The sequence below is a fragment of the Seriola aureovittata genome, chromosome 17 (assembly GCF_021018895.1).
Source record: "Seriola aureovittata isolate HTS-2021-v1 ecotype China chromosome 17, ASM2101889v1, whole genome shotgun sequence".
In the NCBI taxonomy this organism is placed as follows: domain Eukaryota; kingdom Metazoa; phylum Chordata; class Actinopteri; order Carangiformes; family Carangidae; genus Seriola; species Seriola aureovittata.
In genome coordinates this window covers 15439638-15466421 of record NC_079380.1, presented here as the reverse complement: position 1 = coordinate 15466421, position 26784 = coordinate 15439638, and the positions used below count along the sequence as shown (strand labels likewise).

Genomic DNA, 26784 nt, shown 5'->3' with positions numbered 1-26784 from the left:
AAACATGCTACTTAATGTATCAAAGATTGTAGTCCTTGGCCCTTCTGACTAGTAAATTATCATGTATATTAGACTGTTAATACTAAGATGTCAGATGAATAGTTAATGGTAAAAAGCACAATATTTCTCTCTGAAATAGCAGTGTAGAAGTATAAATTGGCATAAAATGGAAGTAAGTAAGTAAAGTACAAGGACCTCAAATTCATATGTAAACACAGTACTTGTTTAGATGTACTTTCCATCACCATATACTTCTGTCTAGCTGATGTTCTTAGCTAAATGTATAATTCAGCTTGGTACATGTAGTATAAATGCCATAATTCAGTAAATAGAAAGGCCATTTGTAGAGTCAAATGGAATTAAATTCATGTAAAATAAGCAGCTGGACACACACACACACACATACACACACACACAGAACTGATGGCTATGACGCACAAATTTGATGCAAATGAATACAAAGTAAAAATAGAACCGGTGCCAAACCAGCATTGATCATAGGTGGATGGACAGCCTAGCAGAATGGAGCAACATGATGGAACAGTGAGACAGTATTAGTCCCATTCACATTTTTTTATTCGACATCATACAGGTAACAACTTTTGTCATCCCTGAAATAGTTACGCCTGTTTTGGAGGAAATGCCCTTTGGCCACGGTTTCCATACCCCGTTGGTGGTAAGACAGGAAGCTTTGGGACACCTGATGGAGGTTGGGGGGGGGGGCATGTCAAGCTGAATCAGTACGGAGCAATAAGTGACTGGCAGTGTCAGTTCCAGCAACACACAAGCTCTGATCAGCTGAGGGCACAGAGAAGACGCTGTGTCGTGTTTAACCCTGTTTTACCCTTTTGTGTAAAACCGGAGGTGAGCACCTATGTGAGAGGGAGAAATATCTCTCCTACTCTCTCCTTCTGTTCATTGGCTCAAATGCAAATGGATGATGCTCAATATTCTGAAAGTTCAGCAGGCATTACATTCTTCTGCACACAGACCAGCAACTTGAGACATCCTCTTGAGGGAAACCAGGAGTCGCTCAGCTACCATGAAAGGCCTTTGTGCCCTTTTCTCCCTGAAACAAAACAGCGTGATCTTTCCCTCCCTCTGTCTCTCTCTCTCTCTCTCTCTGATTCTGTCTCTCACTCACTCGCTCTTGCAGTCTCCATGGTGACTATGAAGCTCATACCAAGGAGCAAGTATATACTGTATAATGAGAAAAATTAAAATTAAGATTGAGAAAACTTTGGCTGTACTTATGTGCTCTCCTCCCACGTTGCCCATGAGTGAGTCACAGGCCTGCATGATGGAGATGAGAGCTTTTACCAAGCAAGTGAGAAAATGGTTGTTCTGCCAGAGTCATTCAAAGATACAATTAGCCCATAAGCTGTGCGGCACTGCACATTTTTTCTAATCTAAACGGAGTAAGTGGTGAGAATGCAGTGTGTTTCTTTTGCTTTTTTGGAACATCTTGGTTATGTCTCATATATTTTTTTACCCCCATGAGAACAAATGCCAGAATGGCCCATAAGCTCAGCCTCCCTTAACTATCAAAACAAAATGCAGATGAAGCAGTTTACAGGGACATTTTCTGTGAAATGTTCTTACCGTGCATCGCATGAGGACTCAGATAGACGCCTGTTCACACACTGCCACACTGGCCTTTGCTTCAAGTTCCTACCTTTGCTGTTTGAGCACAGCGAGGGAAAGAGATGCACATGTTCGCTTATTCTCATTATAGTTTTGTCATGGAAATGTTAAACTCTTATCATCTGCCTCTTAGCATCATGTGCCATAACACAAGTTAGATAACAGAAGTGACGTAAGTGGTAAATTTCAAATACAAAAGATGCACAGAGTGAGACAGGACAGTTTTGTTTTATGTCTGATGATGCAGTCCTATAATATAACAGCAGTTTGTTCAGCCACAACATGTATTATCAGAAGGTTTATAAGCAAACTTATATCAAGCTCCTGTTATTGTCTACAAACAGCAACATTATCAAAGCTCCTTGTGAAAGAAAGAAAGAAAGAAAGAACAAAAGAGAGAAAGAAAGAAAGAAAGAAAGAAAGTGAAAATGACAACAGGTACAACAAAATGAAAGACAGACAAGCCTAGGCAAGTTGCTGTTTGCCAAAAGCTCCCAACAAACACTTTTCCAAAATATGTTGTTGTCTGTGTGATTACCCGGTGCTGGCTTTGTCAGTGTAAGCACTATTCATTTTTTTCTCTTCCTGTCTCTGCTCTTCCTGCTCTTCTCTTACATAACAGAAAAAAACATAATGGCTATGCTCAAATTTATTTTTCCACAAGGGCTGGACAGAATAACGCCTCCATGCTCATCATTCGTAACAATTATTTCCTGTGTGCGCGCATGTGTGTCTGTGTGTGTGTTAGTGCCTGACCTTTTTTTCCACCTCTCTTCCCTATTGATTGTGAAAACAGACTTGGATTAATAATTCACAAAAACAGTGGGAGTTTTGACTACGCTTGTTGCCCATGGCAGCAAGACCCTAGTTTGTGTTTGCATGTTGTGTGTGTGTGTGTGTGTGTGTGTGTGTGTGTGTGTGGTGTGTGTGTGTGTGTGTGTGTGTGTGTGTGTGTGTGTGTGTGTGTATGTGTCTTCATTTGCTAGTGTTCGTTTGAACCTGCATGTGCTCTTGTGGTTGAAATGTGTATTTTACACCAACTCAAACCCTATGAACTCTAAGGCTGCTGATATCACAACTTCCATTCTCTCCACTGCTTTGTCCAGTCCTCCCTTTCAATACTGTGAGTGGAATGTATAATATATGAGTGAGCATTGTTATTGTCACCTGTTTGAAGTGTCACTGAATACACATGGATACATCTCATCATACACCAGAACCACTGTCTGGAATCATTAAGCCATTAAAGGAATAGTTTGAGATTTCTGGAAAGACGCTTATTCTCTTCCTTGCTGAGAGTTGGATGAGAAGTTTGATACAATGGCTAGGACCAGTTGCCAGACAACCAGCAGACATTAAAGCTACATCCACACTAATACAGTTTAGTTTTAAACCCCATCTCTTTTGCTATGTTTACATGGGAGTGTTTAAAGCACCTAAAACAGAGACATTTGGAAATGATGACATAGATGACACGGCCCCTCCCTGATTGGGTCTTATCGGCCCCGACTACCAGCGGTGAAAGCAGCATGGATAACGAAATATAAACGTTGCTGACCTTGTTGTCTTTACTAGCAGCTGTTGTGGAGTTAAAATTCCGTTTTTTAACGCTGGAACTGCCTTTGCTGTTCCACATTCATAGTATTTTCTGCAACTAATTAACTGCATAGTAGACAGTCTGCTTCCTGTTTATACCTGCTCGCAGCGTACATGACACCGGCAGTGTATGTGGTCGTGAATGTATGCGTTTTTCAGGTGTGATTGTATGGATGGATCACAGCGTTAAGAGGCATGTGGTCGTGTATAATCAAATTACTCTTGGTTACTTCAAAAAGATGCAAATAAAAAGTCATCGGAGGCAATAACTCAGGTGACTTTACAAAGTAGCAGTGTGACGGAAGTTACGTCAAGTCACGTAGACCTGTGTGATAAAAAACATTAACCCAAGATGATAATTCCCAGTAATGGCAGTCTTTGTGCTCAGTGAAATGAAAATTGTTAATTTAATTGCTTAATCCACTTTAAACCAGGCAGGAATGCGCTACTGCTAGATTCCTGAAATCACATATCACAATAGCTGCCAAAATAATCACAATATCGCATATCGTGCAGCCCTAAATAAAAGCTACATGAACGTGGACCTGAAAGCAACATTAATGAAGACTCTCTCTCTCTTCGTCATTTGTTGAATTCACTCTTCTTCCTCTCTTATTTCCAGTAGTGAACGCATGTGATTTAGTCAAGCACTCTCTACTCAGACAACATTTAGTTTCCACATCCATGCTCCGTCAGCTCCTCTTCCTCCATTCTGCCTCCAGGCCAGAGTACAGTGTGCGGCGTATAGTGTGTAGAGTGGAAACAGTGGTAGCATGTTGCACTCTTGTGCTGGGCTGGATTGCCTTATTACAGGTCTATCTCCTCTCAACAGTCACCACTGATCCAAGTCATTAGACAGCAGAGTGCCTGCTTGAGAGAGCACTGGAGCAGAAAGATAGAGAGGGAGGGAGGAAGGGCGGGAACAGGGGAGAAGGGGTGAAAAAGCAGATAAAAAGAAGGTGGCGATGAACCAATGGCTCACTGTCACTGCCTTCAGAGGAAAGCAGCAGAGAGGGGAAAGGAAACAGAGGAAAAGAAGAGGAGGAAAAAGTAGATTGAAGTCGACATGGTGGAGGGAAAAAGAAAGAAAACAGTGATTAATGAAAGAAACAGAGGAGAATGGGGGAGCGTAATTTGTTGCCAGGCAAGAAAGAGACGCAGAGATAAAAATGAAGAAAGTAGAGACAAAAGTCAGAAAACAAAGATGTGAGATAGAAAAAGAAATTGAAGAAAGAAAAAAAACTTGTTCAAGAGAAGGTAAATGGGAGAGAGAGAGTGTGAGTGTGAGAGAGAGGGAGAGAGAGAGAGAAAGAAGTGGGAACAAGAAGTAAAGGGAGTGAAGTGTGGGCTGTAGAGAGAGAGAGAGAGACTTGAAAAAAAGTGACATGGTGACAAGGAAGGGTAGAAAATGGCAGCGCGTCAGAGAGGAAGAGAGGTAGTTTTGATTGGAGGAAAGAAAAACATGGTCATACCTAAGCAGAGTGGAGAAAGACAGCCGAGGGTGAAAGCAGCGCTTCGGGCTAACTTGAGTGTCGGTGTCACTGTCTCCCTGAGGTGAAGAGCGTATTGTTCAGTAGAGTACATGAGCTTTTCTTTTTCTCTTTTGATTGAATTCACTGAGACCTTTTTTTGACCACAAAGGAAAGAAAGAACAGGACAAAGAATGAATGCAATATTATCAGTAGAATAAAAGCAGCATCAATATCAGCAACAGCAACGTAGAGAAGGAAAAATAAGATACAAAAGGAGAGTACACCCTTGCAGTGTTGTGCATTCAAGTCGTGTCTAAAGAATGCCAACAATCACTATCGTCATACCATGTTCATGTCATATGTTCAGGATTTGCAAGCCTTTATATCACTGGACAAATCAAGACAGTTGCATGGCAGCAGAGCTGGTCGTGTGCAGGTTAAAAAATACTGTGCATTAACAATATAACACATCCCTGTTTGCTTACTTTTAAACCAAGTTGAATATGTCAGAGTTTCCAGAAAAATCTTCCAGATTTTTCCAGTCGCAGTTACAACTTGGATGTTCACGTGAATGCTACTTGTTAGTACATGGCGGTGATGGTGGCAGTTAAAGCCTGTAACATGCTGAATTCAGCAAACTAATGATTATTAATATTAACAGTTATGGTAAAAGCTCCACATATGGTTATCGCTTAATATTAACAACCTGTTTTATCTTAATGATAAAAACAATAGTGCATATTTGACATTAGCTGTGTCCCAAGTCAGGGGCCGCATCCTTCCGAGGATGCTGTCTATGACTGTGTGGCCGCAGGCAGCAAACTTTTTCACAAAAACTCGAGGTTTTAAGGCTCTTAGTTTTAACCGTTGTCCCGTTCAACTGAGCTGAAACCTAATATTTTAACTTAAAAGTGTAATCCTCAGGCTCTCTGTCTGCGTTGTTTTCTGCTATATTATTTTCATTATCGCAAGGAATTTGGGACAGGCCCAAGAAAAGAAGGCAGCATTTGTTGGCTGCATTTGTGGGAGCCTTTGAAATGGGACAGAACTGCTATGGGATAGAACTAAGCCCTTCTAAATGACTTGATTTAATCACTTTATTGTATTTCTCCTCTCTTCTCCTGATAGTGTGTCATCTAAATGTAAGGGTGATGCTGTATGGTTTATTATACCTATTTGTCCATGATGTGGTAATTAAATAAAACCATCAAAAGCCACACAATCAGAATCACACAAGTAAGCACCTGACTACTCACGAATTCGAGAAGTGTGGGAACTGGGAGATAAAGAGGTAAAATAGTGCACTTTTTGCAAAGTGTGATATGTTTCTATTTGTCTCTCGGCTGTTTTCCTCACTCCTGCTCCACATCGTGCCCATCATTTCAATTTCATTTCATGTTCCTTTTTCTTTTTTTTTCTCGGCCCACCAGGCTTGCAAGAAATCTAACCCTGTGATTTCAAACATTTTTGCCAGCTCAGACATTCTCTGAGGGACACCGCTGAATGGAAAATGCTGTTACTGTACTGCTGTGTGTAGAGAATAGGAGCAGCCTTGACAGCGCTCAGTCAGAGGTCAGGAAAGGGACTGACAGCTTTACATTGATAGCAGTGACTCAGAGGACCGGATGACTCCTCCAAACATCAGCTTCCCTCATCAACAAAGGGACACAAAGGTGAGCCAATGGCTTTTTCTGAGACTAGGCCATACTGTGGCCACGTGTCTAGACGTTTTTCTATAAGATTCTCATTCACAGTAAAATATTATTTTCCTCTTTTACCAGTTGTATTCTGCACTCGTTTTATAAATGGTACTGCAGGGAATAAATAGAAGATAAACCAAAGTAAGATTACATAACTCACAACTTCATGCATAGAGTAGTTTATGAAAATAAGGTTCACACATCCTTACATTATAACTGCTATTATTAGATGTCAAATGCTATTTGAAATTTTCACCTCTTTCATCATGTGCGAATCTCACATTGTTTCACCCTGCAGATATCATTCTGTGTTATATACAGCAACCTATTTTCATCAAATCTAAAACATCATCTAAAATAATCTAATGAAGTATATATATGTATATATTACATATATACATACATTTACATATATTATTTCCAAGTGGTATGGTAATTGTAAAAATCTTAATGATATTCCTACTTACCTGTTGCATTCAAATAAATTCACAATTTCACAATACTCTCAATTTATAATGATATATTGTAATCCATTGGGTCTGTCTCAAGCCTCTGTAAATAAGAAATTAGATGAGTGTGAGGGGGGTAACACAAGCAGGCGGTGGTTTCCTCCACAATCCAATTACATACAGTATGAAAGCAATCTAACAAGCATTTCCTTGACCTTTTCCACACGCAAAACAATTACAAATCTAACAGTATAGAGGGTCATCTTTGTTGCTATATTTTATTTATTTATTTATCTATTTATTTGTCTCTTATGCAAGTTTAAATAATTTACAGAGCCACATTTGCCTGTGCACAATGTTATGTTCGTGCACCTGCAAGTTTCCAGCATTACTAAAAGGTATTCCCTGCCAAAGTCCATTTATACTTCCCAACTATTTTTATTCAAGCCTTAAACCATGCAGAAATGAACGTAGGGGCAGAAAATAGGTGTGATCCACTGGCAGAACATTTTTGTGTGTTATTTTAATTGACATAATATTAAACAGTTTGTTTTTGAATGTATGCAAACAGGTGAGTAATCTATATACCTACGTGGGCGGCAGAGAGTACATATGGCTGTGTTTTAGTGTACGCTCTACCCATGCTGTTCTCAGCGCTCGAAGGTAAAGGTCTCATGAATGATTTAAGGAGCTTTGTGCACCTATTACAGCCACTCTTGAAAAGCCCTGACCTGCAGTGTGTGTAAGGTCTCTGGGGTATTTCCAATAGATTTGTCTCTCAATTCAACCGCATTTTCTGGTTGAGAAGTTCCAGGACTGAAGCGATTCTGTGAATGTGTGAGCAATGACACAAGGATAGCTGACGGCTTGGTAAAGAAAAGACTTGAAATGCCATTTTTATTTCCTGAATAAATGCATCCATTGATTTCTCCATCTGCAGGTAAACGCATAAAAACACCATATGGAGGAAAGACACTACTTTTTTTTATACTATGTGTTTCAGTAGGATTTCCACAGGAATGCAAGCAGAGGGAAACTAACACGATTATGCATCAATAAAGATTAGCAGAACACTGATGGTAAAACCTGTGTGGAAGAACTGATACCAAAAACAACATGTCAGAAATTGAATATTGCTTTACACTGTGCAAGAGAAGTCATACCAACATTCACACCAGCATTATTGACTTTTTTAATTCTTTTGAAAAAAGACAATCATGGACATATATTTAATCAGAGCATTTACAAATCTAGAGTAAAATACAAATCAGGTGTGTTGTTTACAAGAGATACTAAACTCTGGGTGAGTATTTTTTCACATGGGGGACATTCATGTGGGCATTCTGTGTATGAAACTCCTCCAGGTTTGTTGTATAAATTGTATTAAACACCATTTTTCAGCTGTTCATTTTTCTGTCCAGCTGAACAAGATGACAGGATTCACATGATCACTGCAAATTATATAAAATAGTCAATAAAATGAAAAGGGAAGGTTAATTTACTAAAATATAAACCTGTACAATGATCAAGCAACTATTCTGATTGGAGTAAGAAAAGTGGAAATGTTCCTCTCAGTGGGACCTCAGAGCCAAATGTAATCATTTCTTCTTCTTGTGTTCCCCGGTGAAACGGCGTCATTTAAGGAACTTTAATTTCAGTGCACCTGCACCAGCTGAATGACTTTGGGGCCAGTGTGACTCACTGAAAAATAACATGGTAGATTAACAATATACAACCTTTGTGTAAGATCTACGCAGGAAATAAAAATTACTGCTGTCAGGTGAAAATTGATTTTTGTGTTGATATTGATTCTACTAGAATTGAAAAGGTCATCTATGATTTGAACATGACAATAATTAAAAAGCCACTAAAAGCAAAGTCTGTCCCAATGAGGTTTTCATCTGACAGCAACAATATAGTTGTCTACAGAACAGAAAAATAAGGAAGTAAGTTTAAGGATTTATTAAGGAAGAATTTTACAGTCATAGGCAATAATTAAATGAAAAAGTCCTCTGTGTCATACTTATCCTAAATATTTTATCTTTAAGCATTTATGGCCCCAAAAGAAAAATAATATAATTCAATAGGCTGCAGCATTGCAAATGAAAAATATAAGGGCCACAAACATCTCTATTTTTTCTAAATTTGCAGTCAATTCTTCATGGATGTTTATTATACATTTTAAGTGAAGGTATGTTTCATAACCCACAGTTATAGAGAGACAAAGTCATGAGGTGAGATGACATTCACTCTATAGCCTCCATTTCATTAACTTCAATAACGCAATTTAATGTTTTCTTAATTGCTTTTGTGAAAATCGAACCATGTTTCTTGATATTTCGCTCCATATTCAAAGTCAAATCGCCATCCACTACAGCACTTTCTACTACAACAAGTAGAAACCTTTATGATTTTAACAAGTTTAACAAAGTGTAGCAGCGTGGGAACATCATCGAAAACTCACCCATGGTCTCTTCTCAAATCATTTTTTCCATGCAGTAGTTGTATGTTCCCTCCTCCTCTGTCCTGCTATCATTACGAACATGTTTGAAGTAAATCGCTCCCTCTTCTGTCCAGCTGGGATGTTTAGCTCACAAATGTCTGGGGCATATGGGAAATGGTGTTTGCTAAAGGCCACTAAAACATTTTTTAACATTGCCTACAATGATATTAAATTGTTTTCCAAAAAATGTACCATACTTATCTAAACACATCAAGTGAGCCACACAACATACTGTTGAGAAAGGCTCAGCTCCAAGGCTGGACTTCTGGCTGTTAGCAATGATAAAAATGTGAATGGGATTTTGGGGTCTGTTCGATTCAGAACAAAACAGAGCCCAAAGTTCTGGTTTCACTTTGGCTCTCTATATGACAATTATTTAGTCAATTAAGTTTCTGTTTCTTTACCTGTCACGCTTGTCAACCCAGATTTACCACATCTACCATTTGAAAAGTTTTTTTGCAGCAATGGTCCAGTCCTTGATTTCAGTGGTAGTCAAAGACAGGCCTCTCATTTCTATACAGTGACAATCTGTTTTTTTTAGCTGAACTATCACTTTCTGATTTTATCAGCTGTCGTTATAGCTAGCTAAATAAGCTAACATTAGCCTCACAAGTTGGTGTGTTCGGCAGACTAATTCATATTTTCATGATTTGTTTTAAAAGAAGTAAAAGGGTCTTAAATATGTAGTTGATGGCTAGGCATACACACGGCTGGCTACATGATACTGTGCTAAAAGAGAGAGGCTGAAGCTAAAAGATCTCAGGCAAAAAGATGGCATCCTTCCAACTTGACATTGCCACTGACTTTGGAAGTAATGCTGGGTGAGGTTGCTGTCACTGCAGTGTATAGTTTGCCGGACATGATAGCATTTGCATCTTATGTTTAATCCAATTCTTACACATTTGTACTTGTATGTTTGTTTTTGGAGAGTTTCTTTTTTTTTTTTTTTTTTTTTTTTATAGAGGAACCACTATTCATATTCTTTCTATGAATTATCGGTCTAACTACAGCCCCATGCACGCTGCTCCAACATGTAGAGTAATCTTCAGCGTCACAGGAGACCTGCTGTACATATTTACTGCTGCTGAGGTTTGACTGGACAATCGCTGTTCAGGGTTGCAGTTTAGCGAACATCAGTTATTTTCTAAACTTTGTATATTTCTGTTGCTTTTATTTTTTATGCCCACTAAAAGCAAAGTACATTTGCTAACAATCAAAGCACAACCTCCAAGCTTTAACAAATGCTATGGACAATATTAGAGCTCCTGGACTTAAGTCACCAGGGGTCTTGAACATTGACATGAAATCAATGACTGATGTCAACAAGGGAGAATCAGGCAGGTGGTCTCTCTGTAGACAGTGGCACATATTGATTGAAGAAAGTCCATGGAGAAAAGAAAAGACTGCAGTGACAGTAGCCGATTACACCAATACACTCCAGTTTAAACAATGTGTTACAATGGCTCACATTTTTTTTTTTTTTTTTCTTCAAATGTTATCCGGTCATTTATTTCTATGTAATTTAAATGTTAAGTCTTAAAGTTTGATCATGACTTGTTTGTTGTCATAGCGGAATTTTTGTCTAGTGTAGCATCTGAAAATCATTTTACTTTTATTACACTGACTGCAGTTGGACAGTTCATGTATTGTAGGATTAGCCACTAAAAACCATATATAAAAATTATATTTTCCGATGTGATTGTCCAACAGTGTAGCCGTCCTTGAACTATAAAGTGTCAAAACTCTTAAATGTGGATCTTATATACGTTGACCTACTATGTCCTGTATGGTCAATCCTTAAAGGGCTATTCAGGTTTGTTTGCATGGGTTTACCTGATTTACTACCTGCATCTCCTACAATTGTTTGTACTCGATCCATTCTTCACTTCCAGTCATCTACTGGTTGCAGTTTATTTTAGTAAAAAAAATATTAACCTTGGTAGGCTAATGCAGTTACAAGCAGAACCCACATGGAACTGATAATGTGAGTTTGGTAAATGTTGTTTTTTTTAAGGTTCTCTTCAGCAAACATTATTTAAGTGTAACGTTTTCATTCCTGTTTCCAGCTGATTTACCACATGAGGACAACATGAATTTCTTTGTTTTTGCTGTGGTTATCTTTCATATGCAACTCTTCTCAAGTTGGTTTTAATATTTTACTAATATGAACTGAAACCAGTGGACATCTGTAGGTGGGAAATCCGGCTAAAAAATTTTATATCTCTTTAAAAATAGCTTGCAGAAATGATAAATATGTGGGATAGAATTGGTAGTTAAAGGGCTACTTGTTCAACCAGGTTGTCTGTTGCACCACCTCTGGCTAATCTAAGGGCTCAGGCTCAGCATCCATGCAGGTCTCCCAGGGATTACGTGGCATGTGGGGCATGGAGATGAGGAGCAGGGCGATTCCACTGAGGATGAGCAGGGTGAAGGAGGCGCAGGCGCAGGTAAAGGACCAGGAGTAGTAGTATTCAATCCAGATGGTCTCATCACTGTCAATCATACGTTTGACAGACTGGCGCATTACCTCAACAGAAATGATGATGCAAAGACCTGTGAGTCAAAACAGAAAGAGTGGATTGTAATGGGCTGTAGGAAGCAGATGCCTCACTTGCGTTCATGGCAATTGTGTTGTCTAAATTGTTTAATCAAATGCTGTTACAGTTCCACATTTGCACTACATGATTGTCACTTTTATTTTACCTTTGAATCTGTAACGTTAAATGTGATTTTAGATGGGAGATCACGCCCATCACAGTCAATTTCATACTTTTAGATATTGAAATGTTGTCCCAGAGCTGCAACAACTCTATCAGCACTTGCCCCCTTCAAAATAATTGTCAGTGAAAAATTAGATTTGTCAACTCTGTTAAATCAGCAGTATCAGTAATATTCATCTCCAAAAGAAAAGGTGTGCATGATAATGACACTGGCACACTTCATTTCAAGTTGAGCTGTAACCAAGAGACAAGAGGCACTATAGACGAAGCATGATCTGTGATTCACTTCATCTGCTATTTCTGACCTGCAAAGGCAAAGAACATCCCAGCAGGCCGGAGCAGGTAGTCCCGCCCCTTCCCAAAAGAGAAGGTGACGCAGAGGGTGCCCAGGATCATGAAGAAAAGACTGAAAATGGCGATGGCTGCTGCTGAGATATTGTACTCTGAGGAAAGAGGAGAAAAATAGAAAAAGAGGAAGGATGCAACAGAGACAGCAAGATCATGAAGACAGATTAAAAAAAACAGTGAGGGAGGAATATTGAGGGAGTGGGTAGGAACAGAAGGGGAGATTGCAGTATCGTTTACATAATAATTGTTTCAATATTGCACTCTGGCGAGTTATGACACAGATAATTAGCCTTTAAATTAGCCTCACTTGAAAAACAACAGTCATTTATCCAAACTGGCAATAATGCCGTTTGCATGACAGATAAGATGCTGCAGGCTTATAACAAGATGATTAGAACATCTCTCCCTCCTTCTTCCTGCCTGCCTCCCCTCCTGTCTGTTTGTCAGATAAAGATAATCTAGTCTTTCCTTCTCTGTAACACTCCAACTGTGATAGAAATGATCCTTGGAGCAGCCTGTGCCGTTTCAACATCACAACTGTGGAATAACTCTAATGTGTACAATAACCTTCAACTCAGCCTCTCCAGTGTAGGTCGGGCTTATTCTGTCTTAGTCTGTTTGAGGACTGGTGGTCTGGGGGTATGCATGTGTGCAAAAGTGTGTGTGTGTGTGTGTGTGTGTGTTTATGCATTTCCTGTGTGCATGTTTTTTCTCTCTGTTCTGTTACATCAACAGATTTGCAGCTTTATTTATCATTTATTTCTTAAAATTGTATTCTGTGTAGCGGGCCGGTCAAGACTGTCATTGCTCTTCTCTCTAAAGCTGCATCCCCCTGCAACAGTTTTTTTTTTCTTTCACCTATACATATATATGTATATATATATGTAAATATATATAGTGTATAATGTACCATCCTGTCGACCTTGCACCACGTATGAAACCCTTTTAGATTTACAGTTTTCAATGTGTGTCTTCACTGATTTCACCGAGATATAGTCGTGTCCTGTACACTGTACTGTACATCTACTGCAATTTATCTCAAACTTCGAGAGTGTGTTCCTTGCATGTTCCTCAGTGTCTGTCAGAGAGCTGAAAGGGTCAGCTCACCAACGTAGGAACAAAGGCGCCGTTTCCTGGAAATACGTTTACTTTGAACATAACAATCTCCCTAAAGCAGGGAAGATGAGAGGATAGAAATCAGAGGATATTGCAACAGATTGTTTTCTTATCTGAGAGATGGTCTGCACTGTAACTGAAAAACAGCATTCCAGGCAGCATTAGCATTTCCTACAAAATGTAGCTGCTATTGCAAATTAGTTGTGTGGGAAAGGAACTGTAGAAAACACAGGTTACAGTGTTTGTATATTGCTGGGGTCTTACACATGACGTGTGTGTATTTCCTCACATGTTGTGCGCCGTATTATGTGGGTATGTGATATGTCAGAGCTTATATCCTTATAGAAGATGCCAATTTACTGCACACCTCTTTTCCTTTTACTTCCATTTCTGTTAATCTTTTTCACACCGACAGAAAGTTGGGTCCGAAAAAAAAAAAAAGAAACAGGATCTGTAACATGTAGTCTGGGAGGCAGTGAGCGGGCACCCACCTTTCTGGGTCTTGACTTCAAAAACTTCAGCTTCTTCCCCCGATGTAAAGTGTTTGAAGTAGGAGCAGTTTTTCGCTGCAGAGTAAGACAGGAGGGTGAGAAAAAGGGGGAGACAGAGAGAAAGAGATGAAACAGGAGAGTGAGAGACAGCAGATACAGTAGCTCAGGTTGCGTCTGTAATACCAATGTAAATGTTAAATCTCTTGGTGGATCCCATTAGAAATCTAACAAATACACATACATTAATGAGGCAAACAGCTATTGGAATTCGGGGTTGGTCTGTTGCTACTCCGTGTATTCCGTTACTTCATTTTCAGCTAGAAAAGTTATTCAATCATTACATGTTCTTTAAAGGCCTTATGTCTTATGTGTCTAGAAACCTTACATCTCTGGCAAAGATTTACCCATTTATATCCTCACAATTTTGTAAATAAATATTGTCTTCCTTGAAATCAAACTGCAGTTCTACGGACTGATGCCTCACTGTATTATCTCACAACCCAGGAGATTAAGGCTCATGAATGCTTAACCAGAGTGGATACGTGCAAAAACCCAGCAGCTTGAACTTGTGCCACTTTGGTTGAAAGACATTCTTCTTCCCCATTATGTCATAAAATGAAGTATAAAGTGTGTGTTGTGTGTTATCCAAGCATAAAACCACATATCTGTCTTGTTTCTAAATTGGTAAAGAATCAGCATGCACAACTGTTACGGTTCGTCTTTGGCTGTTTGATCAGATGCACGTTCAACGCCGCCCTCCATATCACAGCAGTGCTTTGTGACTTGCCGTCATCCTAGAATAAAATATCTCTGTCCCTCATGTTGGCATGTGTTTGCATCTCAGAAATGAGTTCACACCAATTTGTAAACAGCAATGATACATTTCTACACTTTGCTGGCCCAAACTCTAGTCCTTTGACCACAATCTTCAATATAGCCTCATATAGAAAACAGATTCCTGGGTGCAGTCATTTCCCACACATCCATTTATCTATTTGTCTCAGGGCAGCTGGGCTGGGAGGGAGGGGTGAAGAGGACATAAAGGCCAAGTAAGTGTCCCCTCTTTCTTCCACTCACCATCCTTTCTTGCTGAGATTAAACCCATAAAGCAGGCAGGTGCTCTCTCCGTTGACACAGAGATGGACAATGTTTGTGTGTCGTGTCTGCTCGTCTGCATGTGTGTGTGTGTGTGCGTGTGTGCGTGCGTGCGCGTGTGCATATACTATGTGTGCGTATGTGTGTACCAGGCAACAGACGAGCTGTTTGTTACCCAGGATGAGAAAGAATCACTAAAGAGGTAACCTAGCAACAGGCTGCTGCAGGTCTTGGCTAGTCCTATCTATTTACTCATGTAAAGGCATATCAAGGGGAGTGTGTGCGTGTGCATTTGGTGGATGTGTGTGTAATAGCATGCAACCTTAGGTGTGTGTGTGTGTGTTTGAGGGGACGGACATGCTGGCAGTGGGGGGAACTGGGGGTTGGCTCACAGAGCAGCTTGGAACTGCAAATACATTTTTTTCATTAGCCTCTCTCATCTCTCTCTCTCTCTCTTAAGCTCTGTCAGGTTGGACGGCCATTTTCAAGTCACTCCAGAGATGTTTGATTGGGTTTGAGTCGGAGCTCTGGCTGGGCTACTCAAGCATATTCACAGAGTTGTCCCTAAGCCACTCCTGTGTTGACTGTTTGCTTAGGGTCATTGTCCTGTATGAAGGCGAAACTTCAGCCCGGTCTGAGGTCCTGAGCTATCTGGCCCATTATCATTTAGGATATCTCTGCTCCTCTCAGCTTTCCCTCAACCCTGACCAGTCTCCCTGTCCCTGCGCTGAAAAACACCTCCACACAATGATGCTGCCACCACCATGCTTCACTGTTGGGATGGTACTGGGTAGGTGATGAGCAGTGCCTGGTTTCCTCAGTCTGTGAGTCCTTTAGATGCTTTTTTGAACTCCAAGCAGCCTTCATGTGTCTTTCACTGAGGAGAGGCTTCAGTCTGGACACTTTGCGATAAAATCCAAATCAGTGGATTGTCTCGCATCACAGGATCTCTGCAGCTCAGCCAGAGTGACCATCGGGGTCTTGGTCACCTCTTTTACCAAGGCCCTTCTCCCTGGTTGCTCAGTTTAGCCGGACTGCCAGCTTTAGGTAGAGTCCTGGTTGTTCCAAACTTCTTCCCTCTAAGAAAGATGCTGGCCACCGGGCTCTTGCTTTTTTTCCTGATATGCATTGCCCTTGTATAGACAGGTGTGTGCATTTCCATATCTTTGGACAGTTGGATAGTCAAGGTGTAGAAACTAGTCTAGATCACAGATGATCAAGAGAAATGGAGGCAAATGAGCCATAAGTTCAAGTGTCATAGCAAAGGGTCTGAATACTTGTGTCACTGTCATATTTCAGTTTTTCCTTTTTGATAAATTCTGTTTTCATTTTGTCATTATGGGGTACTGAGTGTAGAATGAGGAGGGGGGAGTGACTTTAAATGATTTTAGGCTGCAACATAACAAAATGTGACAAAAGTGAAGGGGTCTGAGTGCACTGTATGTGTTTGGGTGAAGCTATAAGATTTACTCTTGCCCTACTCTCTATGAAGACTATTATCTGCTCACCACACTAAGACAAAATAGAAAGACCTTTGATTTATACTAACGAAGCTTCAAAAGACTGAGCCACTATTTTTCTGTGATTCGTGATTGAAGAAGGATAATGTCGAGAGCAGTGAAAGAAAATGATTTTTTAAAGGTAATAATTAGCCTAATTGACTGTTCACTAAGCCCACCCTCCTTAGTTACTGTTGCTATGTCTGTCAATTTTTCCTTTCTGGCATGGCACAGCTAAAGCAGTTGCCAGATTTGCCACTCAGAATTTGCAGTACATTTTGAGACAACAGATCTTCCATTTCACACAGACGTAAACAAAAGCATAATTTCTAGCTGTGGCAACTTAAATATCACCTCTCACTTTTACGAGAGGAAGGGATTTGTGTATGAGGCCAAAAATAATGCTATTTAACATCACTTTGGCTGGAGTTTCCGGTGTGTGAACTTCCCCAAAGCAAACGAAAAGAAAGACATGGCTAACATTACACTTAATTCCCATATACTAGCACCTTAGCTCCCATGCAGTGGATGCTCCAGTCCTGAACAGGTATTTTTCCAATGTAACTGAGACTTGGTCAAGTCCATGTGACTGTGTTGCACTGAATGAAGCATGTCCTCCTGGTTTTAATTAGTTTCAGCAGCCAGGAGGTGGTGGAGGTGGTCTGGCAGTTTCACAGGGAGAATTTTAAATGTTCCTACAACTCAGTTGGAAACTTTTCATTTGAATCACTTGGTTTTATCATAAATGGCAAGCCCCCACTACTTTGTGTGTTATACTACAGACCCCCAAAATCTCACTAATAAAGCAGTCCCTCCTTCCACAGTGCTACTTAGGTTTCTTAGCCTGCCCTCAATGCAAAGTTTGCTGATAGCTTTCATAAGGCCTTCCCGCCGCATCTACACAAATCAATAAGCATGATTCAAATATGTCTTCAGAAAAATTCAACTTCAACAATACATGTGAAGGACTTGCCTCCATAGAAGCTGTAAAAATCCAGAAAGTCAAATCAACTCACAGCATGCCTTGGCTGAAAAACAACACCAGGGAAATAAATAGAAAATGCAGACAAGCAGAATGGAAATGGAGAAAGGACCCTCTGGTAGTTTCTCATCAGATTATGAAGTAACTAATGTATATCTATCAGAAATCAATAAAAGAAGCCAGGTCATGACAACAAACCCCGGAAAGTCTTTTCAAAACCATTGACTTTTAACCATTGAATAGAACTTTAAGCCCCTTTCATTAAGTACCAGAAATGACACAATGAAAACAAATTAAAGCCTTCATCGAGTCCTTCAGATTTTATTCCTGACAGACTTTTCAAAGAGGTTTTTAACACTGCGGTTCCAATTCTAACAATTGCTTACTGTGTTCCCTCTTGCCTTAAAGTGATAGTTCGGGTTATTTGACGTGGGGTGGTGTGAGGTAGTTGATTGTGAAAAACTTTTGTTGCCAATAATGTGTCATAAAAACAGATTATACTGTTACTCTGTAAACACTCACATTTTGTCATGAAAGAACCCAAAGAAGTTTAAAAAAGTAATCTGGCGTGTTTCTTAAGTCTAGATGGTGAACATTCAGTGTGGAGGAACACATCTGGGAGCGTATCATTGACCTTGCAGTCCGGCTAATGGGGAGATTTAGTTCCGGGGGGGAGAGTGATTAGAGCGAGGTATCGCCTGTCATTTTAGTTTCACCTCTTTCCATTACGCTGCGCAGCCTCCTCCTCTCTTTGCAGCTTCTACTATACACTTCTTCTTCCTCGTCTCCGCTCTCCCCTTTCCACCTGTCATTATACCTGTCACTTCAACTTTCTTATTCATTGTTCTTTCAGTTTGGTATTCTTATGGTTTTACTTTTCCTTTTTTCAGTTCTCTGCTCCTGCCGCCCACTTTCACATTTATCCTTGGAAGTTTTGAGGATACATGAACATCAAAAATTAACTGACTTTTAACTAAATTATTATGATATTTCCATCTTTTTACATATAATGACAGCTGTGCAGATGACTTGCACGTTTGCCCTGAAAATAGCTTTTATTTCTTTCACAGGACTTTCACAGAAGATGGGTTTTTTAGGTGATGAAAGGGGGGTTGTTCTTTTTCTAGCCAGGCGGAATGACCGACTAATTCTGGGTCAATGTGAATAGGATGGGTGGTGGTATTTGAATGGCTATTCCACTAGGAACTAGTGATAATTGGGACACAACAGCACAGGAGAGTCCTCATGGCCCTCATGATCCTGTATGTTCGTTTGCGTGTGCGTGTGCGTGTGCGTGTGTGTGTGTGTGTGTGTGTGTGTGTGTTGTGTGTGTGTGTGTGTGTGTGTGTGTGGCCTGGCCTTTATCATGAAATTCAAACCACTAAAGTTAGACTGTCATCATCACAATGGCCACAAACCGCATATTAGCATCACATTATGTAAGTGATGGCATCTCTGAATATGTATTTCCTTTTTTGTGTTTCAAATTTACATAATGGGGAGTGATTCAGTCAAATTTTGAACCTCTCGCTTTTTTCTGAATGCCAAATCAGCACCACACCTCCACAGTTTTGGCTCTGCACTAGAAACAGGAACCTGGCAGACTAGAGAGGAAAATGACAAAAAAAAAATTAAAAAATTAAAAATGGTGGTTCAAGGTGACATCTGTGTTTTTGAGGGTATGAATTGGGGGCACCAGCACAAGCAGTGTGTCACTGAAAAAAGCAGAGGAGGAAGATTTTTTTATTTTTTGAAGGTGTAAGTGCTCTGTAGAACTGAAAATGTGATGCTTGACCTCTTGGAAACTCTTAAACATCACTAATAATAAAATCCCTTCCTCCGTGCTGCCTTTGCGCACATATTGTTTGTGTAGGAACGCACACATGCACACAAAAGCAACATTTATATGCTCTTTATTTCCCAGCCGAGCAGCATGATGTGATCCATAAAGTGTTTGTTTGGTTTTTACAGCACTCAAGCTGTCATGCGTCATTTGTGGGAAGCTAATTTCAAAAGTCATTTGGGTTCACCGCTTTTATGCCATTGTTATGCAACCCGTCCGCAAAAGCAGTGTAATTTTGCCTATATGAAAAAGTGTTTGTGTACGCGCCTCTTTGCGACTAACGCTCCCTCTCTTTGGGAAAATGCAAATGCATGTTATTAAGTCCAATCACCGCTACTTGCTTGGGTATAATGCTAATCAAGAATGTAATCTGTTATAGTGCACTCTCGATCAACTCTGAATTTTTTTTTTTAACACCACTGTGCATTGCTTATGTGTTCAACACTCAACCTACAACACACATTAGATTGAGAAACAGGTAAAGTAACGCTGGTGTGGCAATTTTAGCCAGCTGGCCACTCCATTATAGGCTCTAAACTCAGTGGCCAATTACTTATGTAGACCCATGTAGTAGAGCTCTGTTTGCTTCCAGAAGCTCACAGACTTAAGCATCCTACAACATGCCAGTAAGAGTAGATGTGTACTTTTCACAGCTGTCTTGTTGCTAATTGAACCAAAATTATTACAGAATTTGTTCAGAACTGTCCAACTGCATTATGGGTTGAATTTTGCAGACCTTGTCATGAAGTGTTCATGTTGTTGCCTGAGGTTGGCTGGCTTATGAAGTGCAATCACTGGCACACGAGAACTTATCACATATGAAACACAATTATTTGGGTGAAATTTCACCCAAAGCATGCAGCCTAGCCAAGCCTTCAGCACTCAGCCAAGCTGCCACTCCTGATAGCCTTCTATCAAGGAAGAGGTAAACCACTGAGGTCCGAGAGCAGCTGTTTTTCTCTCTGTTGTCAAACTACACCAACTTCGCAAATCGACCAGTCGGGTGTCAGCAGAGAAAGTACCCATTAGCCTTTAGATGTCTTTTCTTGGCCACTGGAGGACAATCAGCAAACTGATAAGTTTGCATTTAGCCTTTTCCCCCCCACAGACATCGGCTTCACCTGGTGAGGACAGTCTGTGAAACTCACTTTCATAAAACAGAATAGAAACTGACCAACCGGCATCTTACCAAATCCCATCTCCACGTCACGTGTAGCGAAAGGCACGGACAGAGGAGTTGCGAACCACTCTGTGGCCGGGGACACGCCACCTCACTCGTAGATCCATCTCTGATGACACCGGGGCAACAAATGGGCTTGTATAACCAAAACTATTAAGCCTGGCGTGGGAGCACACAGCCACATGCCAAATCCCTAGACCTATTAGAGAATGACTCATTTTCTCTCATAATCCAAATGTAGAAACATCATGTGGTTGTGGGAATGTAGCCACAGGGGTCTCTAACGAAACAGCTGATATTTCTTTCAGGCAGCAGCAGCAGACTTAAGGAGGGTGGAGCCCTGTGCACTGTGCCGAAGTCCCCTTTGCTTTACCGAAAGGAAAGCTGCCAACACATGTAGTTTGTCAGATGGTCTCTCTATAGTCAGTCTGTCTGTAAAGCAGCTGGGAATCTGCACAGATATTCCGAAACCGTTTTACTGTTGCTGTCAGATTGTGAAGGTTGTATCTGGATCATTCATCATATTGGAGTTGGGAGTCTGTCAGCGACAATGTGCCCCTCTTTCACTCCACAGGTGATTGGCTTGTCAAAAAAATCTCCAACTACTGGTGTAAACAGAGTTTTCTGTCTCCATTTTACACCAAGAATGTGTTCTGGGGGTCATCAATATCCATGTACTTGTCGTATTATATGACAGGCAGCTGTCATACCTCTTGTCCGTCTCCTTCTCTGTCTACTGGCCCTCTTTTTCTGGTTCCTGAACATGCAATACCTAAAACGTAGTACAGTAACATCTCTCATGACTGAAAGCCCCCCTCCCTCTTGGGACACTGTAAGCCCCCCCCCCTTCCTTTTCCTGGACAACAGAGGCATCCCTCCCTCTATCCACCCATGCAGACTTCTTTCTTCCCCCAATCCTCTTCATCCCTCCCGAGTCTCCCAGGTGTACCCTAACTCATGAGCTGGAGTGGGAAGCCACACTTCATTAAGACCTGCACTGATCCTGAGGTGCTGGAGCCGGGGGATAAGTCATTGATAGAGTCAGAGTGAAATCTTTCTGTTAGGCTGCAAGGCACGCACACACAGCCAGAGGCCAGCGAGAGCAGCGAGACACCCAGGGCTGGCTGTCTTCAAGGAGTGCCAGTAATTAAAGCTACAAGACTATTTTGGAGAAGTGGACTTTTAAATACATGACGGAATGATTTTGAGTTACTTTTTTTTTAATCGCTTCACTGTATGCAATGTTATGCAAGGATGGGAAAAAACATCCAAAACTGACTTGTGTCTTGAAGATTATCTTTGGACTTATTGACACTGATGCCGCACGCAGCCTGTCCCTCTTTTTAGTTTTTTTTTTTTTTTTTCCTTTTTAAAAGCTTGTGATGAAGTGAGAAGTTTGGCCACAAACGTTTAAACACTGTGCAAGTCAAGCTTTATCAGTGGCATCAGAAAATGCTGCTTGAATTCAGTGAATTCCTGCTCTCTTGTCAGTCTCGTGTCTGGGCTGATCAAAGCCAACCTCAGATCTGCTTTAAAACTGTCACTCAGACTGAACAATAGACAAAGAAGTTAAATAGCATCTTATGATCTTACATTTTAGAATAGGGAGAGTCAAACAGCATGCTGACAAATTATGTAAAACTTCCGGTTGAGATCTGAGAGGCCACCCGAAAAAAATGGAGTGGCAGAAAAACGAAAGAAATAGGAGCTTTGCTTGGTTCTCATCTTACATTGAGAAACCATCAGCCCAGACAGAACAGATTCATGTTTTTGTCACATTAAATGTGGAGTATAGCTGCGATACTCTTCCATTACGCACTTGACTTCAGCTGTTTGAGTGTGCTTAATTGTCAGTCTGTTCAGAGACTTCCTCTCTGGAAGATAATGATGGTTCAGTGAGAGGCTGGCTACAGAAGTCTCACACATTCAGTCCAAACACAAGTTTGTGTTTCTGTGTATATATATATATATATATATGTGTGTGTGTGTGTGTGTGTGTGTGTGTGTGTGTGTGTGTGCGTGCGTGCGCACAAGTATATTTAAATGCCAGCATATACAGTATACTGGCTTATGTTTGTGAGGGGGGAGAAAATAGCGGGATAGGACGGACACACAGACGGAGGCAGGGAGAGCATGAGTGGAAGAAAAGGCTGACACCAACCGAGACTGTTGATGTCCCAAGACTTGTGGGAAAAAAATAAATGCAGTTTTTCTTTGACTGTTTGTGGTGCATATACAAGGAAACGTGAAGAGATGAAACCCACATATGTCATAGTCAAGGCTTAATTCTAGCTGTGATTCAAGTGAGTAGACGGGTGATAGCAGAGACTTTGACCTTCATGCTTACACAGACGCATAAATATTTCTGAGCAGCTTCCAGTCCACTTTCCACCATAAGAAAAGAAGAAAAACTCCTCGCTGTGATTTTACATCCAGGATTATTTCAAGCCAGGGGAGCTGTCAGTCAGCAACTACACAACACATTCACAATGATGACAAATAAAACACATTTTCCTAAGCTCCATACCTCCAGGTAAGCTGATGGGGCCACAGCCTTTGCCCTGGGGGTCCGCCTCCACAATGAAGATGCTCTTCTTGCAGAGCCTCCAGAGGCCAAAGTGGGCTGCCTCGCAGGTGGCGTTGAGCTTCTCCACCCGTGGGCTGAGCACGGCCCAGTGGTCAGTCACCACCGCCGCCAGCATCGACGACATGCCCACCAAAATCACCACAGACGTGATCTTGACCTTGGTCGCCTGCTCCTCAAACATGTTGCTGTCCAGTATATATGTGTGTGTGTGTGTGTGTGGTGTGTGTGTGTGTGTGTGTGCGTGCGTGCGCACAAGTATATTTAAATGCCAGCATATACAGTATACTGGCTTATGTTTGTGAGGGGGGAGAAAATAGCGGGATAGGACGGACACACAGACGGAGGCAGGGAGAGCATGAGTGGAAGAAAAGGCTGACACCAACCGAGACTGTTGATGTCCCAAGACTTGTGGGAAAAAAATAAATGCAGTTTTTCTTTGACTGTTTGTGGTGCATATACAAGGAAACGTGAAGAGATGAAACCCACATATGTCATAGTCAAGGCTTAATTCTAGCTGTGATTCAAGTGAGTAGACGGGTGATAGCAGAGACTTTGACCTTCATGCTTACACAGACGCATAAATATTTCTGAGCAGCTTCCAGTCCACTTTCCACCATAAGAAAAGAAGAAAAACTCCTCGCTGTGATTTTACATCCAGGATTATTTCAAGCCAGGGGAGCTGTCAGTCAGCAACTACACAACACATTCACAATGATGACAAATAAAACACATTTTCCTAAGCTCCATACCTCCAGGTAAGCTGATGGGGCCACAGCCTTTGCCCTGGGGGTCCGCCTCCACAATGAAGATGCTCTTCTTGCAGAGCCTCCAGAGGCCAAAGTGGGCTGCCTCGCAGGTGGCGTTGAGCTTCTCCACCCGTGGGCTGAGCACGGCCCAGTGGTCAGTCACCACCGCCGCCAGCATCGACGACATGCCCACCAAAATCACCACAGACGTGATCTTGACCTTGGTCGCCTGCTCCTCAAACATGTTGCTGTCCAGTGTGTGTGTGTGTGTGTGTGTGTGTGTGTGTGTGTGTGTGTGTGTGTGTGTGTGTGTGTGTGTGTGTGTGTGTGTGTGTGTGTGCGCGCGTGTGTGTGCGTGCGCGTGCGTGTGTGTCTGTGTGTATGTGACTGTGTGCACAGTTGTGGAGGTGTGTGTGCGCGTGCCTGTGTTTTTGCGCGTGTGTGTGTCTGTGTCTGTGACACGAGTAAGTGAAATGCTAGTGTGTGTATAGATAGAGTGTGTGTGATCGTAAAGCCTGCGAAAGACAGTCAAGGCTGCCTTTGTTTTTCTTCAGGTCCTTGAGGCCAGATGTTGACTCCAGAGGTTCCCCTGTCTTGTCTACAGCTTCACTACACTTCTGATGTCCTCTCCTCTCTCCTGTTCTCCTGTCCACGGCTCTTTCTTTCTCTTTCTCTGCCTTGTGCCTGGTGGTTGGTAAAAAGGGGCCAGATAGCAGTGCCCTAGTTTCTACCTCTCTCCTCTCTTCCTCTCCCTCCCTAGTCGCCGCTGGTGAGCTTAGGCCATTCAGCTTCGAGATGAAGATGTACCGGGAAGTGCTCACACCTATTACACCTATTATTTGACCATTCTGATGTCGGGTCACGATCAGACACTTTCATTTTAACAAAGTGTATTTGATTGTGAGCGATCCGGTTCTGTGCTTCCAACCACAACATCAAAGACAATGTGATGAAAACTCTTTGACAGTCCTGTTCAATATTTCAGTGCCATTCCAAATACTCCAACTACTTATCAATCCATCGTTTGTCTAGAACGTTCCCCGTCACATCTCTCTCGTATTCTTATTCAGTCTGATCCGTTTCCAGTTCAGTTGTCTCAGGCGCTGCGTGCCTGGGGACTCCTGGGGGGGAGATTTCCTTTATTAGTTGTCATCTGAATGAGCTGATCTACATATTTAGCCAATCAGCAGTCAAGGTTTGAGACAAGGGTCCAGCCTGATATCAGCAGCTGATCTAGATTTGGAAAGACAGAAAAAGGGCTTTGACTTAGGACATCTAAAATTTGAGATTTAGCCAGTTTATACAGTTTTAAATATGATTATTTAGGCAGCAAACAACAGATTTTTTGAATTTTATGTTTTCTTCTGTTTAATAAATCAGCTCTGTCATTGTTCTTGGATATATATGATCTTCCAGAGGCAATTAGAGTAAACTTTTCGCCAAAATCCTACAAGTGGCTCTCATAAAAGACTTTTCATTTCAACTCTAAGATAATGATCTGATGCTGCACTCAGATGCTATTGATGGCTTTACTAAAAATTGGGGGAGGGAAAAACTAAAAACCTGATACATCTCTGAGGCATAATCAGCCTTTTCCCTATGAAATACTTTAGTAAATGGACATGCTTTTTATAAACCACTGTGCCCCACTTTAGACAGGACTCTGGCCCATTTTCAGCCCTGACAACGCTCACGCAGCTGTGGCTTTTTAACACATCTGAAGCAGAGAGTGAAGGGAAAGTGTTTCAAGACAATGCAATGATGCTGAGACTTGTTTTTGTGTGTGTTTGTGAAAGAGTGTAGAACAGAGAGAGAGAGAGAGAGAGAGAGGGAGAGAGAGATAGAGAGAGGGAGGGAAAATGAATGTAATGTGTGAGAACCGAAGTGCTTTCTCCAAACACCATCAGTAGCTAACTGACCCGGGAAATTGATCATCAAAGATAAATCATCTCATTCACGGGCTTAAACAACAGAAACCCCACAAAGGGGGGGGGCGGGGTTGCGAGGAGATGAGAGACAGTTGTGTTCATTATCACGTTGCACCTGGATGCATTTGCAGCAAAACGGCTTTTTTTCTCCCAGAGGACGAGTCCCTTGCTGAGGCTGTGGTAGCAACCGCTTGTCTCTAAGTGTGTAATAATACTTTTGGCGCAGCCTGTCTTACTGGGTGACCCTCTGACCTGCTTCATTTGCTCATGGCCCCCCTGGAGACTGTGGAGAGACCAAACGGCTCACAGCTGCAAAGTCTCCAAGCAACAGCCAGCAGTGTGGATGACAGTGGGCGACACGTCATCTGCGATACGAGCGGGGGGGGATCACCCCCCCACCCCCTGTGTCAACAGAACAGGGAGGCGAAACACTGGAAACAGATGACAACACCTGGCAAGAAAGCATGAGTGCCACTCACTGGATCGTTATCAACATTACCAGAAATATCACTGGCAAGCTTTCAAAACCATAACTGTCTGTGCAATGACGGAAACATACAAAATCACTTCTGCCGAAATCAGGATTGACAAGTCTGAACTCAGCAATGATTAACTTCAATTACAGCTGGCAGCTTCCCTGTTAGAATTTTTATTCCAGGATGAAAAACAACCTTAATTGGTGGCTAATTTTACCCATAGCAGAATAGATTGCATAGCCTTCAGAGAGACCCGCCTCTATTCATCTGCTAATGACAGGCAACATCACTCAAGCTAAATTAGATTACCCATGCCCTGAGGCCATTTCTATGAGGGTCACGTTAATATTCTTCTCTAAAACAACGGGATCATCTACCACACATGTTTGCCTTGGTGGTGCCACCCTCA

At 41.5% G+C, this 26784-nt stretch overlaps 2 protein-coding genes across 2 annotated transcripts in view; one reads left to right on the top strand and one right to left on the bottom strand.

Moving 5' to 3' along the window:
* zgc:161969 (uncharacterized protein LOC569044 homolog) overlaps positions 1–26784 on the top strand; it is a 107576-nt gene that overhangs the window by 58669 nt on the left and 22123 nt on the right. The window lies entirely within an intron of this gene.
* On the bottom strand, positions 7733–23406 carry LOC130185457 (voltage-dependent calcium channel gamma-1 subunit-like). The gene is made up of 4 exons (XM_056401936.1): positions 23166–23406; positions 14040–14114; positions 12390–12527; positions 7733–11917 (listed from the first exon to the last, which is right to left on the bottom strand). The coding sequence occupies exons 1-4, from the start codon at positions 23404–23406 to the stop codon at positions 11685–11687; spliced, it is 687 nt and encodes a 228-aa protein (XP_056257911.1). The 3' UTR covers positions 7733–11684.